Source organism: Molothrus ater, chromosome 5 (genome assembly GCF_012460135.2).
Source record: "Molothrus ater isolate BHLD 08-10-18 breed brown headed cowbird chromosome 5, BPBGC_Mater_1.1, whole genome shotgun sequence".
In the NCBI taxonomy this organism is placed as follows: Eukaryota; Metazoa; Chordata; class Aves; order Passeriformes; family Icteridae; genus Molothrus; species Molothrus ater.
In genome coordinates, this window is record NC_050482.2 from 29019812 (window position 1) to 29037947 (window position 18136).

At 35.4% G+C, this 18136-nt stretch overlaps 1 protein-coding gene across 1 annotated transcript in view; it reads right to left on the minus strand.

Moving 5' to 3' along the window:
* Positions 1-2423: 2423 nt before the first annotated feature.
* YAF2 (YY1 associated factor 2) overlaps positions 2424-18136 on the minus strand; it is a 31736-nt gene continuing 16023 nt past the window's right edge. Inside the window, exons 3-4 of the mRNA XM_036401724.2 lie at positions 14178-14330; positions 2424-11598 (exon numbers count right to left, since the gene is read on the minus strand). Of these exons, the coding sequence (XP_036257617.1) occupies positions 11361-11598; positions 14178-14330 (391 nt within the window). The 3' untranslated portion in view covers positions 2424-11360. The remainder of the gene's footprint in view (positions 11599-14177; positions 14331-18136) is intronic.

Below are 18136 nucleotides of genomic sequence, written 5' to 3' on the forward strand. Positions count from 1 at the left end.
GGAAAGTGGTCAGTCAGTCAAACCCAGTAAAGTGTTGACTGACTTTGCCAATTTATTTACCTTTATATTTTGTTCATCTGTACCCTGGTTTTACTCCCCCTTCAAGTAGAATTTTAAATGTAAACCAATGTAGAGACAATGTCAGAGATAGAGAAATAACATCCTAATGTTTGTCTCTCTACATCTTTTACTCTAAGGGTTGCTCAATTTTCATAAATACGAATTCAAAACCATGACTGCTTCAAAAGCAGTCAGAAGTGGTAATTGTTTAAAGCACTTAGTACTTCAATTATCAGAAAGAGATAAGACACTAATATTTGTCCATTTTACTGGCTGCTTCTTTTAACACTGAAAAGAACAGCCAAATCAGAGACAAGTACCTAAGGTACCCAGCACCCTCACACTTGGTGGCAGTCTCTGCCATGACCGAAGCTCACACAAGTCCCTGCTGTGAGCAGCCAGCCTGCCTGGCTGCCTGGAGTGTGCAGCCATCACACTGCCTTATCTGTGGTGTCAATTACATTGCTCTCAGACCCTTCTGCTGCAGAGCCAGCAAGGAGCTGGGATATTGTGTAGTGCTGAACTTCGAGCCTGAAACACCCAAAATAATTTGAAGTTTTGCTAACTCAGGACTGTATGTACACATAACTCAGCCTTCCTTTGCCCATCTTTAATCTGTAGCTTTACAAATTTAGTTTTTACTCTTTTTTTTTTTTTCAGGACAAGAAAGGGTAAAATAAAATTGGACACTGTCCTAAACTATCTCCAGGCACCAGGCCCATATCTGCAGGGGAATGCTGTGATCTCCCATGGCTGCCAAAACATTTGTGTGGAATTTAAGAAATTTGTTTTGATCTTCAGACCCATAATTGTGTAGCAGTCTGGCTGAACAATCAATAGCTGAAAGCAATAAATAAAAGGGTGATAGAAGGCCTTAACAACTTGCTCTCCCCTCTTTTGAATCCCTCCTGTTCTTGCAAAACAGATGAGTAAGTAAGACTAAATTGGACCCCTTTAATTAGTGACAATAGCCCTATTCTGGTATCTGATGCCAATTTACTCATTACTTTTGCTAGTACCAAATTTGGTCGTTACGTCAACAGTTTCCCAACACTTGCTGCCTGCACTTGGGGATCTATGCCCAATAATGACAGGGTGTCATTTAAAGCATTCTGCACCCAAGGAGGTACCAGCCTCACATGCTGCCTCCTTGGAGCAGGGATGAGCTCCTGTACTCCTGGCCGACACTTCAGTTACCTGCTACACAAATGGGAAACTCCAATGGTCTTTACAAAAGAATCAGCTTCTTTCAAGAATGCCCTGTAGGACCTTTGCCTCATACTGCAAAGCAACAATTCAGAGAACTGAACATGGGAGCTGTAGAATTGAAGACAAATTGAGAGAACCCACTCAGACCACTGTTTTATAATCTGCTTCAGTAGCAAAGCACATGAGATGAATGAGATGAAGCCTTAGACAAAGCCTCCTCAAGTTTCTTACCTCATTGGTTACTTTAATTTGCAAGCATTGATGCTTTCATAGTTTCTTGCTTCAGAAGTACTCCCAGGAATATCTCAACTTCCATCATAACCAAAAGTGGTAATGAATCATCTCTGCTAATAAATTAGCAGAGGCTTCTTGGCATTTTTGAGATCAAATTCCCAAAGTCTGCTGTTTATCTCCAAATTCCCCACTTGTACTTCTTGCACTTTCTCCTAGACAGTACAAATAATACATTCAGAGAGGGGTTCTGAACGTCTTAATAATTTTATTTACCATTTTATCATAACACACCCTAAGCATCACCAATGCCAGTCAAGATTGTAGTCCACTCACATTAGTTTTCATCAAAAATATTTCCTTGTCAAATTGTTCCCAGGCAAGAAGTATTAATTTATTCCTGGGAAAGGCATTTTAATGTGTGTCACTATTCTAGGCATCAAAAACATCTGTTTATGCTCCTCTGAAACCAACAATGTCATCAGTGTGAAATAACTATAGGGATGTAAGTTTTTAAACAATTCCATTATCATTAATTGTGTACTATTTATCATAGTAAAAAAAAAGTCTTTGCACTGTGATTCCTTCTGTTTCTTTCTTTCCAGACACTTCCCCTCAGATTTCCTGGCGAGCTTTCAGAATTTTAAATTGTTTAAAATAGTCTTTGAACTGAGGTCAGGAAGAGGTCAGTTGGAGGCAGTATCCCAATGGGTTAATGTATGGTCATCTTTAAAGGAGTGCTATGATAGAATTGAACATAGTTTATCAGACAGAAAATTTGTAGCATCTCATGATGCAAACTGTACTTTCTGAGTGTTACAGAGACCTTTTAAGTAGACCAATATACTATGCTTTTCTTAGAGTACCTTTAGATTTTTTTAATTAAATTTGTGTATATTAAAAAATTACAACCACACAAGATCTTTCATTCACAGAGACGTTTATTTTTGTCTTCAATGTTTGTAGGGAATACGATTTCACTACAAAAGTGTCTCAGAGAAACTCCATTCAAAGTCTAGGCTTAAGAATGAAGGGAAAATATACTTTCAGCTGTACCAGTCCTGAGCAAAGTTTAAAAAAAAATTAAAAAAAATCCACTAGAGATAGGAAGCAGCACCAATTAAACCAGAGGGCCTCTTACTGATATCTGCTCATGCTTTCTTTTCTGCTTGACAATTAGTAAAAACTTAAGGTAGGAAAAATTACTTTATTAGAATGTGGACACAAGATTCACAGTCCCAATCTCTCACCAAATACTACCCTTTTTTTTATAGTTCGAGTCCAGGGCCTCAGTTTTACTTTCCATTAAGTAGTCAGGACTGCTAACAGCAAGACTGTTGCCCCCATGGTGTAACATTTTCTCTTACTCAAATTGGTAAATAAATATTTATTTAATATACTCCTTCTAATAAATATTTATTTCCTATCAATATCAAGTTCCTGAAAAGTTACATTTCTTAGAAGTATACTACTCATAGCAGTTATAAAACTTCTGATAACATCAGTTCTCAAAACAATTCAAGTGGCTTACAATCTGTCTCTTGTTGTTTCAGTGAAAGGATTTCAAGCCATTGGTAACACTTGGTACTTAATAGTTGGTTCATCCAGGACATTCAGATTCAATCTTGTCAAAGTAAATACTTCTAAGAGTCAGAACAGAAAAGGCACTTACTCATTTTGGGGAAGACACCTGGCAGGTAAGATTTTTGTTTTCAAAATAACAAGCCCTTTTTCTAATAATAAAATCCTTAAAAAACTAGTTGGATAAACATAATGCCTATGAACAAAACCAACTTAGGTACCCCCTTCCCAAGAAAGGTAATACTGTCCTTGACTGAGAAACTGAGAAATGTGAAAGCATCCAGAAATACAAGTTTTATTCACTTCTGTGATATTCCATTAGACCATCACAATTGGCTAGAAGAAAAAATCTCCTCCAAACAATGGGTGTTTTACAAATTGAAAGCCTAAAAATTTCTGGACTGTTTTTCATTAGGTACTCATATCAGCAATAAAATGTAAGATTCTAATGTGTATAACCAGGAACATAACCTTGGTTACAACCAACAACCTCTGATTTCAACTACAGGAGTAAATCTTTTATCAAACTTCATGCAATTGAATCATTGCCTCAGTGATGCTCTGTGTAAGGCACTTAGTAAATTTTAAGAGCATCTGACAGTACTGTTGGTAGTTTTGATTTGTTTGTGAGGATGCTCTAACAATGCTTCAAGATTAACAGGTTAAGGTGTGGAATAATCACTGAAAACAGCCATATGAATTACTGGCCACAAAACTCTTCAGAAGCCACATCCATTCTAGTCTAGGTTCATATCACCCTTGCAACATAAAGCTATCCTTTTCTTAGCAGTCCAGGAATTAGACCCTTTAAATTGTGTAGTAGCTAATTGTATGAGAGGAATTAATTTTGTTCCTAACTCTTTCATCTAAGCTTCCACCCTTTCAATAAATAACTTGTATGCAAGAGTGAAATATTCATGGTATTTACTTTTTAATTCACAAAACCCTACTTCTTTAGGCCAAATGTCATTCAACCAACAGCCATCAAGAATTATAAAGCAAGACACACCTCTAAGAAGTGTGTGTTGCCTACTTCCAATACACTACACAGAGAAAGGAACACTAAACAGACAAAAAAGACAAAGAAGCCATTATATGGTTCTTCTAGCGATTATTCTGAGAATACATTTTCTTTGTTCTTCTTTTCCCCCTCCTTATTACTCTGTTTTATTTTGTTGGACTGAGGGTTTTTGAAGGTGTTTGACATTTTAGAAACAGAAGCTTCCTACTTGGAATTTCTGTAGGAAAGCAAAGAAAGCACTCAGTATCTGCGCATGCTCCTCAGATCTCCTTCTCCAGTGGGGACTAAAAGCATTTTACTTGACAACATTTGCCTCCATCAGCTGGAAAGAATTTTGCTTATTTTGCCACATTTGGAAGCCTCCCAGCATAGAATAATACCATTTGCAGAAATGCAGATAATTGGCATCATAGAATGCCAGGTACCTCAGACAGAGTGCTTGAATGGTACAGAATCAGTGTAACTAAGTTTGCTCAGCAAGAATCTCTTCAGGTAGTCAATTATATAGAAACAAAAGCAACAGTGACAAAATTGATACTGACCTCTAAGCTCCCACATACCATTATTCTGTATGACTATGCTGATCTTAAAGAAACCAAAATATAGTTCAAGAACTGGGAACAGCAGTCAAATTCCCCACTTAAAAAGCAGGCATAATAAATTATTTCAAACTCACTGCATCCACTTACACTATAAATGTGCTTAAGAGAAATAAAAGAAAAGAGAAGAAGGTATCAGGAATCAGAATGTGTTTCCTTCAGAGGTGGGAGTAATGATAATACATGTAACCTGAAGAGATTTCCCTTGCCTAGATAAATTCATAGCTGAAGGCTGTTACAGAACGATGATCAGTCAGATGCCAGACTTTCCTGCTCAGAGATCTGTGCCATCAGGAACAGGGCTTGACATTGAAGTATTTTTATTTATTCTGTGCAAAGAAGAATCAGCTTGAAATAGATTATTCATGGATGACAGCTATATATTAGATGCATCTAAATGGCAAATTAGATCTCCGTGTTCACAAGTGGGTATTCAGAAAGTAGAACTGGCCTTACCCCTCACTTGTCTTAACAGATGAAAAGTGATTGAACAACTCCATCCTTCTTTGGTGACAAATACCTGGGACTGTCTGTGAACCAAACAGAATTTGCAGTTTGTAGAATCTAATGATCTTGGGAAGAGGTAATGAGCCACATTTCATTTGCCTTGGTCACATTTCGTTCCTTTTTCTGCATCCTTTTGCTTCTTCATACAGAAGAGGAAAATTACATGCATGTGGTTAGCAAGTTATCAAAAAAATACATTAATAGTCTCCTTTCCTCAGCTATCTTCTCAGTAACTTCACTGTAAATTAGAGCTCCATTGGTCTACAGCTACATGTATTAAAAGCCTGAGGAAGCATGTTCACTTTGCTTTAACCAAGATCATTATTTATACACAGATGTGCTGGTTTTGGCTAGGATAGTTAATTTTCTTCACAGTAGCTGGCATGGGGCTATGTTTTAGATTTGTGCTGGAAACACTGTTGATAACACAGAGATAGTTCAGCTGTTGCTGAGCAGAGGTTACACAGAGTCAAGGCCTTTTCTGCTTCTACTGTCACACCAGTGAGGAGGCAGGGGGTGCACAAGGAATTGTGACCCCAGCTGCCCACAGGGATGTCCCAGACCATGTGGTGCTGTGCTCAGCACATAGAGCCAAGGGAAGGAGAAGGGAGAGGAGAATGTTTGGAGGGATGGTGTTTGTCTACTCCAGTCACTGTTACCTGTGATGGAGCTCTGCTTTCCTGGGGATGGCTGAACACCTGCCTGCTCATGGGAAGTGGTGAATGTTTTGCTTTGCTTACAGGTGCAGCTTTTGCTTTTCCTGTTAAATTGGGTCCTTATCCCAACCCATGAGTTTTCTGATTTAGTCTTTGAATTCTCTCCCTCAGTGCAGAGAGGGAGAATGCACACAAGGCTGTCAGGTACCTACTTGCCAGCTGGGGTTAAACCATGACAGGAAACAGTGTAACCAAAGACTACACTTTTCCAGGTGGCCTAGATCCTGAAAACATAGTCCTGCTCAAATAGTCCTCCATCTGCCAAGATATGCCATACTTTCTAGAAAATAATTAAAATTTTAGAACTACTTTTTAGAATATTGTTACTGAACAATATTTTTGGTGGCAATTTTCTTTTTAAGCATATGGGACAAAGAGCAATTAGATAAGGTTACAATTTTGTCTTTTAGAAAACCCCAAATGGGACAGCAATCTCTTGTAATTATTCTTAATAATAATCATTAAGAGCTATGGAATATGCTTTTGCCTTTTATCTTCCATGTTTAACTTCTTAAAAGTACACCTAAAACTTCCTGTGCCTATTAAACTGTCTGCTTTTAAAATCTGCCATTAGCAGGCACAGCAAGTTCATTCTGATGACTTTTAATTGTCTCCCATAATAAAAGGGGCAAGATTAGGATTGAATACATCAGAGTGATTCAGTGGTAGTTTGTTTTTATTACCAACACAGTTAAAGAGAGGCTGTAATAAGCTCCTGCATTACATAGATTCTAGGTTCTGAAACAAATTTGTTTTTCACTGCATTTTTTCTCACTGTTTGCATCTCATGGTACAGTTTAAGCCTTGTTCACAGACGTATCACAATCTTTCGGCATAATGTCTTAGGAAAGTCATGTAAACATGACTTGCTGGTGGATAATAGTATTTTCCAGCAAGCATGCAGTTTTCCATTGCTGTTGTACCATTTACTCCATTCTAGACATTCTATAGAGCACTGATTTGTAATTAACTTGTGAAGTAATTTTCAAAGTTTAATTAGTGGTTAAATCCAGTTAATTCTTGTTAAAACACAGGTTCTTTAGATGTCAAGCGAAGCTCAATATGATTGTGGTCTTAGAAAAGTCTCCTAAGTCTCTTTTAACAGTTTCTCCTCGTTTTAAAACTTTAACAGTACAAAAGAAAACCATCTGAGCTTCTACAGTTTGACTGATTTTACAGTTTGTACAGTTTATGTACAGTTTTTGCTAGTTTGAAGTTATAACCTTTCAAACTGAGACTACTCTGACATAAGCTGGGGCATGATTTCAGGTTAAGAAAACCTCTGAAAGCTCAAGCTGTATTTCCAGCACACCCAAATCTTAACATTGAGATAGAAGTATGCATTTTCAAAATGCCATATTTGACTGACTGATCCACTAGCCAAAACCAGCATTAACTTTTTATCTTTTCTATCTTATTCCTGAGTAAGCACAGGCTAAATTTACTGTAAGTATAGCACCTGCTGTTACCTTTGGAGAAATTAAATGTAAATGCCTTTCTATTTCCCTACAGTTTCTGATTTTGAATGAATTATACCCATACTCCCTAGGAGGGAGAAGAGCCAAATAAAGGCATGTTACAGAAAAAAAACCCCGAACAGATACAGTTAAAGAACCCTGGATAAAAATTACACAATAGACAGTTTCATGGCAAATCAGTCCTGTTAACAAAGTAAAATCAATCAGCAAAACATAGGAAACTGTCACGCTTCTGAGACAAGAGAAGAAAAAAGTAAAGAATTTAAGATGCAACATCTGAAGTTTAGAAGACCTGCCTAAACACTACAGTGAACCAATTGAACAAATTATAGAAAGTACTGACTCACATGGCTACTTAAAATGTGCTATTCATAATATTAAAAAAATGTAAAGTGCACAAATTATAAAATCAAACTATTTTTGAGATTTTACAATCTATGCCCCAAAACATAAATATCTAGATAAACACATAATAGGTTAAAACTTCAGTCATATTCTTAATTATTGACTCTTAATAGCAAGATTATTAAATTTTGAAATGTAATTTATTTATTACTACCTCCTTTGTTGGAATGAAGATTTTATATGGTATAATTCGACCTGCTACTGAGTAGAAGAATTTTTATCTCCAATACGTAGATTTAAATTCATGAAAAAAAGAGATCAGTCAACTGTATAATTGTTCTTTTTCTTACACCACGGATAATTAATAGCAAAGTTAGGAAGATAAGAGACTGAATTACTGTACACTTTATCAATGAACTATTTATACTTATTTTCCCCCATTTCTCCCCCCTTTTCCTTTCTGAAACCAGACAATCAATCAGCACATAAAGGAACTCATTTACATGGAACACTATCACACTTGTCCTTGTGGGGCCACCATTTCATGAACATCCCAGGATGTATGGCTGTTGAAGACTGATGCATATATAGATTTAACAAATAACAGTTCTTATGCAAAGAGCAATCACAGAGAAAAATACCTAATCAGAACACATTACAACATTAAATTTTCACTTTTTATAAATGGAGTAAAGATGCTTTTAAATATATTTACAGTTAGAAAAAAGGATTTAGGATTACTACAAGTCAAAATTATTTAGAAATTATGAAAGTGAAGTTCATTTAAATTATATTATGAACAGACTCAAATGCAGTATTTTGCTTAGAATTTGTCTACTCTGCTGTCAGTATTGTCACATTCTTTTAATCACCAACAGGCAAAAAATTCAACTTTGCTTAATGCTAAAACAAGCATCATTGCAATAAAACTCTGGCAACCTAATTGTTCAGTTAAAACCACCACAGCTTTTAAGAACCTAGCTGACTTCTGTAGCACCTGTTGTAGAAATTGCTCTTCAATGTCTTGTTCCATAATGAACATGGAGACTTTCTACATTATTTTTGATAACCATACTTGTAACACATTGTTGAGATTATTCTCTAGAGACAGTTGAATCATAGTAAAATCCACTCCATCCTTCCCTTCAAACCAAATAGCTACTTAATTCTGAAGATAGAGTCCTTTTGTTGGCAGTGCTGGGTGGTTTATTCACATAAACTTAAATAAAAATACATTTCCCATTTAGTGAAATACTGGTAATAGATTACTATTTCTTTGCAAAGAATTCTGAAATGTGTTAGAATTCATTACATTTCAAATTAGAAACACATTTCATAAAACTTCTTGCAATGAGATTTACTATCCTTAAACTGCTTAAACAGTTTCAGCTCTTTTGTAATCCATTACATCAGTATATTCTGCAAATAGTCCCACCTAAAAATAAAATATAAAAAAATAAAGATGCAAAGCATGTATTTTTTCTTTTAAAAACTAGTGTATGCTATTCTGAACACTAGCCCGGCCCCAAAAAACATTTAAGAACCTTAAAAAGCATGTTTTACAGATACTAAATTTGGCCAGGTAACAGCAATGAACAGACATCCTATTTTTAGTAAGATAAAGCAGAATACATAATAAACAGGTCAGTAGTTAACCATCTGAAACAGCCTATAATTAACATTTGATGTCTAAAAAGTTTAAACAGCAACACCAAGGAATGAGGTATGTATGTTCTCAGATATCACATCAGACTCTCATTTTATGCAACTAACTGTATTTCACAACTAGCATCTTACAAAATAGAACAGTACCATTGTGCCTGTAGAAGTACTGCATTAAAAACAGAAAAATACATTACTACAAGAAACCACCAAACATCACAATTGTCAGGGGCTACAAAAATTATTTTAAGCCGTTAAGAAGACATATCATATGTAGGTAATTATTTGGGGCTGGATTCACTACCAAGAAGGTCCATCCAACTTTCACATAGGCTTAAAAATATATTTACTTTGAATGAAAAAGAAAAGGCTCACGGGAGTGTAAGTGCCCTACCTCACTAAAAGGAGCTAAATGAACTTTTGTACTGAACCAGATTATATAATTTAAAATCTATACATGAATTGTATGTATGTATGTATGAAAACACTTATTGGTTGTAAACAAAAATGCAAAATCTGTATTCACAAAAATATTTTATTGGTAATTTTACATAATACCAGGTGGTATTGTAAATAGTTTTGCTCTTTATCAGTATATTGCTAAGTGCGTGAATGTTGACAGCTTATGCCATAAAGTAGGAGACTGAGTCTTTTTCCAATGATTTATGACATAATATATTCTAACAGGCCAATTCAATATTAAAGAAATTTATTCAGGAACAAAAAAATAATAGAATTATTATTTCCTTTTTCTTGTGCAACATCTGATATTCCTGTACTAAATGATAAGTGACTATGTGACACTAGAAAAATCTGGGCAAGGAAACAGCACTAAGCAGAAATGAGAACTGCAGATCTGTTCTTTTTAAAGCTTTTCCAAACTTTCATATTTCCAAATAGTTTTTGCCAAATGCATCACCATCTGAGGTTCAATATTTGTTACACAACACAAAATACCAGTGTACAGCGACAATGCAGTACTTCACCTGAATTGAAAGGTTAACTAATCAATGCTTAGAATGTGTTTTCTATTTTGCTTGTAAACATTACAATAAGTGTTTTAAGTGTCAAAAAATATTGGTAAAACCATCAACATAATTCAGTAACAGTAATCTAGTAAAATGTGTCAAACATTGGCAAAAATCCATACAAATGTTTTCTTTAATAACATTTTTCCTATTTAACCACACCAAGTACCAGCAGGTGTTTTTAAGAAGATAATTATTATGAAAATTCTGTTGCAGCAATAATTGATTAAGTTGATCTTTGACTTGCATACATATAACTATGTTTCACAATTCTCAAATAATACATATTTAGGCAGCTTGAACTATGTTATAAAAATTTAAATTCAGTACATGCCAATAGTAGAGATTCCAAGAGTTGTGTTAGAATTCACTAAACTAAAAGTGAAAATGGACATACCGATAACACTGCATAATGAACATTCAAACCACATTTTCATGGCACCCTTACACATGTAGATTAAAAAGTTGGTCTGAAGATGCTTCATAAGCATTCGTTGATAGCATTTAAATTACTATAGAATCACAAACTAAGCTGAGTTGGAAGGGACCAAAAAGGATCATCGAGTCCAAATTCTGGCCCTGCACAAGACAGCCCCAAGAGTCACACCATGTGCCTGAGAGTGTTGTCCAAACTCTTCTTGAACTCTGTCAGGCTGGTGCTGTGACCATTTCCCTGGGGAGCCTGTTCCAGTGCCCAGCCACCCTCTGGGTGAGAAACCTTTCGTGGTATCTAACCTAAACCTCCCCTGACTCAGCTTCATGTTGTTACTATCACTGCACTTTTTTTCTTTCTTTTTTTTAAACTGCATTATGTTCCAGTCAACATATCAATTATGCATGACTAATTTGTCATGAAAATGTGGTGACAGAACTTACGTATTTGCATGTTTTGAAGACACTAATGAAATTGGAGGAAATAAACTTTAATGAGATTCCCCGTTCAGTGACGACGCTTCTCCTCTGGGTGAAGATGACCTGGACATTCCCCTCTCTGTGTTGTCAGAGCTAGAACCACTCTGACTGTGTTGATCTGCAGAAGCAGCACTGGAAGCAGGTGGTGACTTAGTTTTCTCCTTAAAGTCTGTAATAATGACTGTCAGATCTCCAACGGTAACTTCCAAATGCTGAGCACTACTTCGATCCACATTTTTCAACCTTGGCCTAAATAAAGGAAATAATCATATTAAAAGTACACATACCATCTTATTATCTTGTCTCCCTCTTACTTTTTAGGAGCTCAGGAGAACAAATGTGTATATAAGACTTCTTTTTGCAACATGTAATATGTAGGAAAACAAAGTACCAGAAGTGTTAACAGTGGAGTGTTTCCTAGTATGTTTTACATTGAAATAGTTGAATATAACACATTACCATCTCGTAAAACTATTTATAACTTGACATTTTTAATAATGTCACTATCCAGCAATCTGTGAAGGTTTTTACTTTTAAAACCCAATTCTTTCTTTATTGTGACTGTGCAAAGTTATAAATTTGATCCAGGGAAACATCCATCCCTGCAGCAGCCTGAAGCAACAATTCTAAGTAGAAAATTAGGTTCAGTAATGAAGATGTTGGTGTCTGTCTTTTGAATTCAACAGCACAGACAGTGTTAACTTGCAGCAGGTGTTACCTTATTTCAAAACCTCACTAGGACCTCTAGTATACAATTTGAATTGGACTTTGTGTTCACAGTATAACTGTTATTCCTGGTATCGTCTGTTTTAAAGTATGCAGAGATGAATGATACATAGTGTTGACAGACTAAGTATCTTCATTCAATCTTTCAACTGTTTAATTTTTCACAACAAAAAGAACTAAAGAATAATTTGACTCCTGTTTTGACATCATATTTTTGCTGGTGACATGCATAAAATACTTTCAATTTAGTCCTTTCCCATGATCACCATGAAAAACTGATACCAGACAGCTGAATTTACACAAGCAGCTATGAACAGCACAATCTGTGCATTTTACTGACTCCACAGCTACCATTGGCTCAAGCTGCAATAAAATAATGACACCACATGTTTGCAGGTGTGATAACAGCACAGCTCTAACCTCTACCCTATCATCAACTTTGTTTGAAGTAGAATTTGTTCCCATTCACTTCAGCTGAAACAACTCGTGTCTTTCTCCACTACAACTGAGATAGGCTTTGACATCATGCTCCCCTGAGGCTGAAGCAGCATGACTGAAGTAACTCAGAAAAAATTGAAAATCTGCTGATGTGCATCATGGGAATAGAGTGAAAAATTCAGAATTATCAACATGTGCAAGTGCTGTGTACCTGGAGATTATTACTTATACTGAGTGTGCATGAAGATTTTTGTAGTTGTTTCCAGCAATAATATATACATTTTAAGGCAAAAAGAAAAGGATATCCTTTTTTAAAAAATACTGAAGAAATCCGCCTAAACTAATCAGGCATTCTTAACTTACTATTGTACCTAGTGAAACAATTCTTGGAAAAAATTAACTGTTTGAAGCATTAAAAAAAAAAAAAGAATCAATTCTTAATGCAAGATCATACTGGTATTTTGGCCCAAGATTTTATTTTAGGTCTTTTTCAAATTTCCTTAATCTTTCCCTGTCTCACTTTTTGCATTTTTACTGTATTATTGCAATTTACTCAATATTTCAATTTATAATTGGCTTAACTAAAGCTAACTACGCTAACATCAAATGCTTCATAACTGAAGTACTTCAGCTGCATGAGGTAAGCTTGTAGATTTGAGTATTTAAAAGAGAAAAATGAAAGGAAATAACACCTCAGTGTCCTTAATCCTAACCATGACTTTCCTAATGACTGCTCTCTACTGACTCAGTCTCTTCCTTGTTCTGATCCTAATGATCCTATTTCAGGCACAACAGAAGCATCTGCTACTTCTCTGCATAACTAATCCCAAAGGATATTTCTTGGCTGGGCTATTTTGGAGTGCTTCCAAAAAAAAAGAAAAAAATCAATAGTTCCTCCCACATTTGCTTAGACTACATGTCTTATACACTTTTCAGCTTTTTTGACACAGCATTCTTGCCACAATAAATTTATGCTTAGATTATGATGAATTGGAGATTAAACCTGCTGCTTTTGTTTAGCAGTTTGCACCCTCCTTCCTTACAGCAAGATCAAGGCTTTTACAACTGCTTGTCTGTACTGCAATATTTCATTTTTTCACTTCTAAGAGTCCTTCAGCATTCCAGATGTGGCATAGAGAGTTCTGTCACTAGGTAATTGACATACCTTATCCTGTCACATTAATTTATGTCCTAGTTCAGCCCTTCAAAGCTGAAGGGTTCTACAAGGCTATCAATAACCAAGTTATTTTCCCTACTCATCTCTAGTCTGGTACTGGTTCTCTCTCCTCCCACTACTATTTTGCATGAAAACTAATCACTCCCATCCCCTCTTTTTTCCAGATATTAATATCATCAATTTGCCTATCAACAGTTTTGTATGGTATGAAAAACACTTCTATAAATTCTTAAAACAATACACTAAATAACCCTTAAAAAGTCTTTCTTTCTTTCTCTGTTCAGCTGATCTCCATCTTCTGGCCACAAGTACATACTGCAGGTCTTCTTCGTATTTTATAGACAGCCTAAACCAAAAAACTTCACACCAATATATAGCCTAGCTGTTTGCCACAGCACTTAGAAACCAGTAAAATCAAAGAACACTTTCTTATTTTTGTTCATAAATGACATTTTATGAATACCGCAAAAGTTTCTAAATTTTTTACCTGGTTTTCTTATGACTGTTCTTTTTGCTTGTTGTTTCCTTTTCACTTTTTTCCTTTTCTACTTTGTCTTTTTTCTCTTTCTTTGATTGTGTAGGGGGCACAAATTGCTGAGGAACCTGTTGTGCAACCAGCTGAGAGACAGGTCGAGGTTTCCTGTGTGCACATATATATAGACATGCATAATGCTTAGACTTTTCAAGTCTCAAACTGTCTACACTTCAGTTATTAACATTAACCATCACTGTAAGAAGAAATATTGTTTAAACATATCTTGCTGCTAATACTTCATTAAGACAGCATAAAAAATTTAAACCCATTATAGCCTTTTGTTTCACTTACTTGCATTATCAACAAATGAGATTCTTTTTTTTTATTTTACAGCATTTAGAGACAATATTTGCAATAAGCCGTCTTCTTGCAGCTGTCATATCTAGACAGAGAGCTCAGAGTGAGCTCCAAAAGACAATTCTTCCAGAAATTACATTACCACTCACTCCCAGCCCCTTCAAATGTTGGAATGGTCTGGTTTGAGTCTACTCCAGTACAGAAGCAGACAATCCTTATCACAAAAAGGAAAAAGCTGACCTTTGAGGTATCAGAGCTAAAGCCATTGTTGGCCTTATAGAATAAAATTCAAGTGTTTTCAGCTCAAACAAATTTATTGGAGGCAATAAATAAATCCTGTTTTGTGTAATTTTTATCATGTTGTTCACTGGAAAAATATACACTGCTAATTAATATGTAGGCTATAGCTGTCAGAACACATACACTTTGGAAGCTGGCAACAGAAACATAAGACCACATTCCATCAGTATACACAGTGCAGGTTTCATTTCTGAGTTTTGATCCAAACTAAAAACCAGTGTGAAAAGAGCAACAGCAGGCAAAAGAATTTCAACAGTTTATTAGTTTTACATTTTCCAAAATATTATTTTGAAGTGGATTAATTTTTTTATTCTGTTTTGTATTGGAATTCAATGATCCTAATTTGAAATGAAACATTTTACTCATTACATTGCAAGTGTATTTACTTGTTCTGCAGTTTCGGAATTAAGAAATTTCAAGTCATGATATATAAAAAGTTTCTGTTATTAACACTTTGAAGGTGTAAATTTCTTCTCCAAAAGAATGCTTACCCTGCCAAGCTCTTGGGTTTTGTTAGTTGGATTGTGATGTTAGGTCTTTTAAAAATAGAAAAAGCACAAATTATATGCACTGTGATACTCTGAAAATACAAAACCGTTATCAAAGCAACAGAAGCCATCAGCTTACACACATACTTAGTTATCCCAACTCACAGGATCACACTACTGGCACTTCTTGCTTGGGTGAAGAGATGAGAAAAATAACAAGTGCAGGAAATCAAGGCAGCTCGCATTAACAAGTTATATTTTCAGTAATGACTGCAATAGTTCCAAGTTACAGACTGAAAGCCAAATTACAAGAACTCAAAGTGTAGGAAAGAGAGTTAATATTAATCAGTTGAGATTTCATGAGTCTTCACAGTAAGTTCTTAATGAATTAAAATAAATTAAAGAATGACTATTAATAAATTGTCAACACAACAGAACTTTGGGATAAAAACTAAACTACCCCTTACTCACTCATGAACTGAGCCTACATTGACTCCTGGAGGGAGGAAGAACAGGAACAAATCCCTTTAGTGAAAACTCCCCAGTTTAAAGCACTAGAACCTTGCAAAGCACACACTGTACTGAGCCCACAGTGAACAACTCAAATGGGCCCAAGACTACAAATGTGCAGCTTAACAGAGTACATAAGACATTTTTAAGAAAACTTGCCTCAGAATTTTTTCAACCTTTTTTCACAGTATTTCATAACAGAGCAAAACCACCAAGGTGTAATTGATGCACAAGCTTATAATTGGTGGAACACAGTTGTGACATATACAGAAAACTGATGATCTGCCTTTAATTGAAGATTGCTCCAGGAGACAGGGATACAGTTTGTCATGACAGTCAGGTGACAATCCCATCATTACTACACAGTGACCTGAGAGAATGATCAGACATGTTACTTATGAACTAAGACACTAGTGAACTTGACACACAAGGAATTGTTTCCCAGGAGCATGGGCAACACCATGATTATGGAAACTTGTTAGAAAGGGGTAGAGAGGGGAAAAAACAATCTTAGCCAAGTAAGATCTGAATTTATAACCATTTCAGTTCCTGAGGGCAAACTAGATAATTTCTGTTAGAGTACAGATGGGAAATTAAGCTTAGTTCTAAGTCCTTGTCTAAGAACTTTTTTCCTAATACCATAAAATGAGTGGGACTGAAAAAAAATCTTTGCAACAAGGAGCAGAAGTCAGTAAAGACAAAAAAAACCCAAAAAAACAGAGAGAAATCATATTTTGGAAGATGCACTAAAAGTTAATCAAGAAGTTATATATGGCATTGCTGTGACAGGAGATTCTTTCCATTAAAGAGCCATATTTTTGTTGTCAATCTTTTCTACAGCTCTCAGTTACATCTCTGTTCTAAATTTTATCTGCTTTCTCAAGTTCTGATTTATTAAATGAGGCATTCAAGGTTCCTATATTAAAAACATTGAGGAAAAAAAGTAATTCATCTCTCAACACTAGGAATGCCTTTCAAGTGCTCAATTTTTCCCCAGGTACTCAAAAGGGGCTAATGAACTGTAACCAAGCACTTCACAAGCCATGCAGGTGTCAGGAGATAACTCTACTACATTCATGAAGCTTGAACCTGATAGAATTGTTCCTGCTTAGTGGTAGCTGAATCATGTCATTTAAGCATGAATAAATTCATAGAGAAAAGGCTATTTTAGAGAAGATAAAAATAAGAGAAACTATCCCTGTAACAGGAAATTGATTTTGATGATTTGCCAAAAAACAACATTTTAAATTAGTCATTTTTGAAGCCAGTTAAAGACTCCTTGCAATACGCTGCTACAGATTAAGTAGATATGATGTTAACATGGCCTTTTGTTTATATTTATGGTAATTTGCTCTTTAAGAATATTCAAGAGCACCTGAGCTAATTGGTGTTTAGAAAGAAGTTCTATAATCTTTTGCATTAAGATTACAAGCATTTTTGCCTCTATCACTGGACCACTATTGGACCACCACAACTGAACAATTCAGAACTACAAGCAGAAATATTCATAAAAACAATACCTATTATTTAGCCAGCCCCTAAAAGCTTTGTATTTTTGCCTAGTAATTCCACTTTAGTCATTCAAAGCAGAACACAGAGAAAGGCATAGACTATTACAGAAGATAAGCGCTAGCAATTCTTTCCAGAGGTGAACTTCATGGTTTAAGCACTGTAGCCATATCAAGAAACTGATTTACTGAGCTCCAAGAGATCTCTAAACATCACATCTCTGAATACTGCACTCCTCCATCTAGTTTTCCTTTTTAGACAGTGTTACCTTTCTTCTAAGTTGACATCAGCCATACTTCTACCTACACTTCTATCCCAATCTCATCCATTACACTTTTTTTAATTATCTAATTCCAATGCTGTTTTATATCAAGGTCCTACTTGATAGGCTCTTCATAGTCTCCTTTAAAAAATTAGAAAAATTAACATTTTTGGTCCTTTAACAGCCAACAGTCATTAAGACAAACATATGAGGATAAAGTTTTTGTCTTCCCCTAAATTCCCATAAATGCTCAAAAACAAGGATGTCATCATCATTTTAACTCTAGTCTTCTTGTTGCAGGATGTAACTACATTTTATCTTACCAGGTTTGATCTAGCTGCTGGTTTAGAAAGCATACTTACAGAGGCTGCAGAAACTTGTCTTTGCTTTAGCATTTGCATGCAGAAACTCATTCAGTACTGACACTCTAAAATATTTAATACTGAGAAGGATGAACTGGTTTTCATTGCTGACATTCTTAAAAAAAAATCTTTGTAGCACAGAAATTTACATGCCTAGAGATGAAAAATTCTCAAGAAGACCAC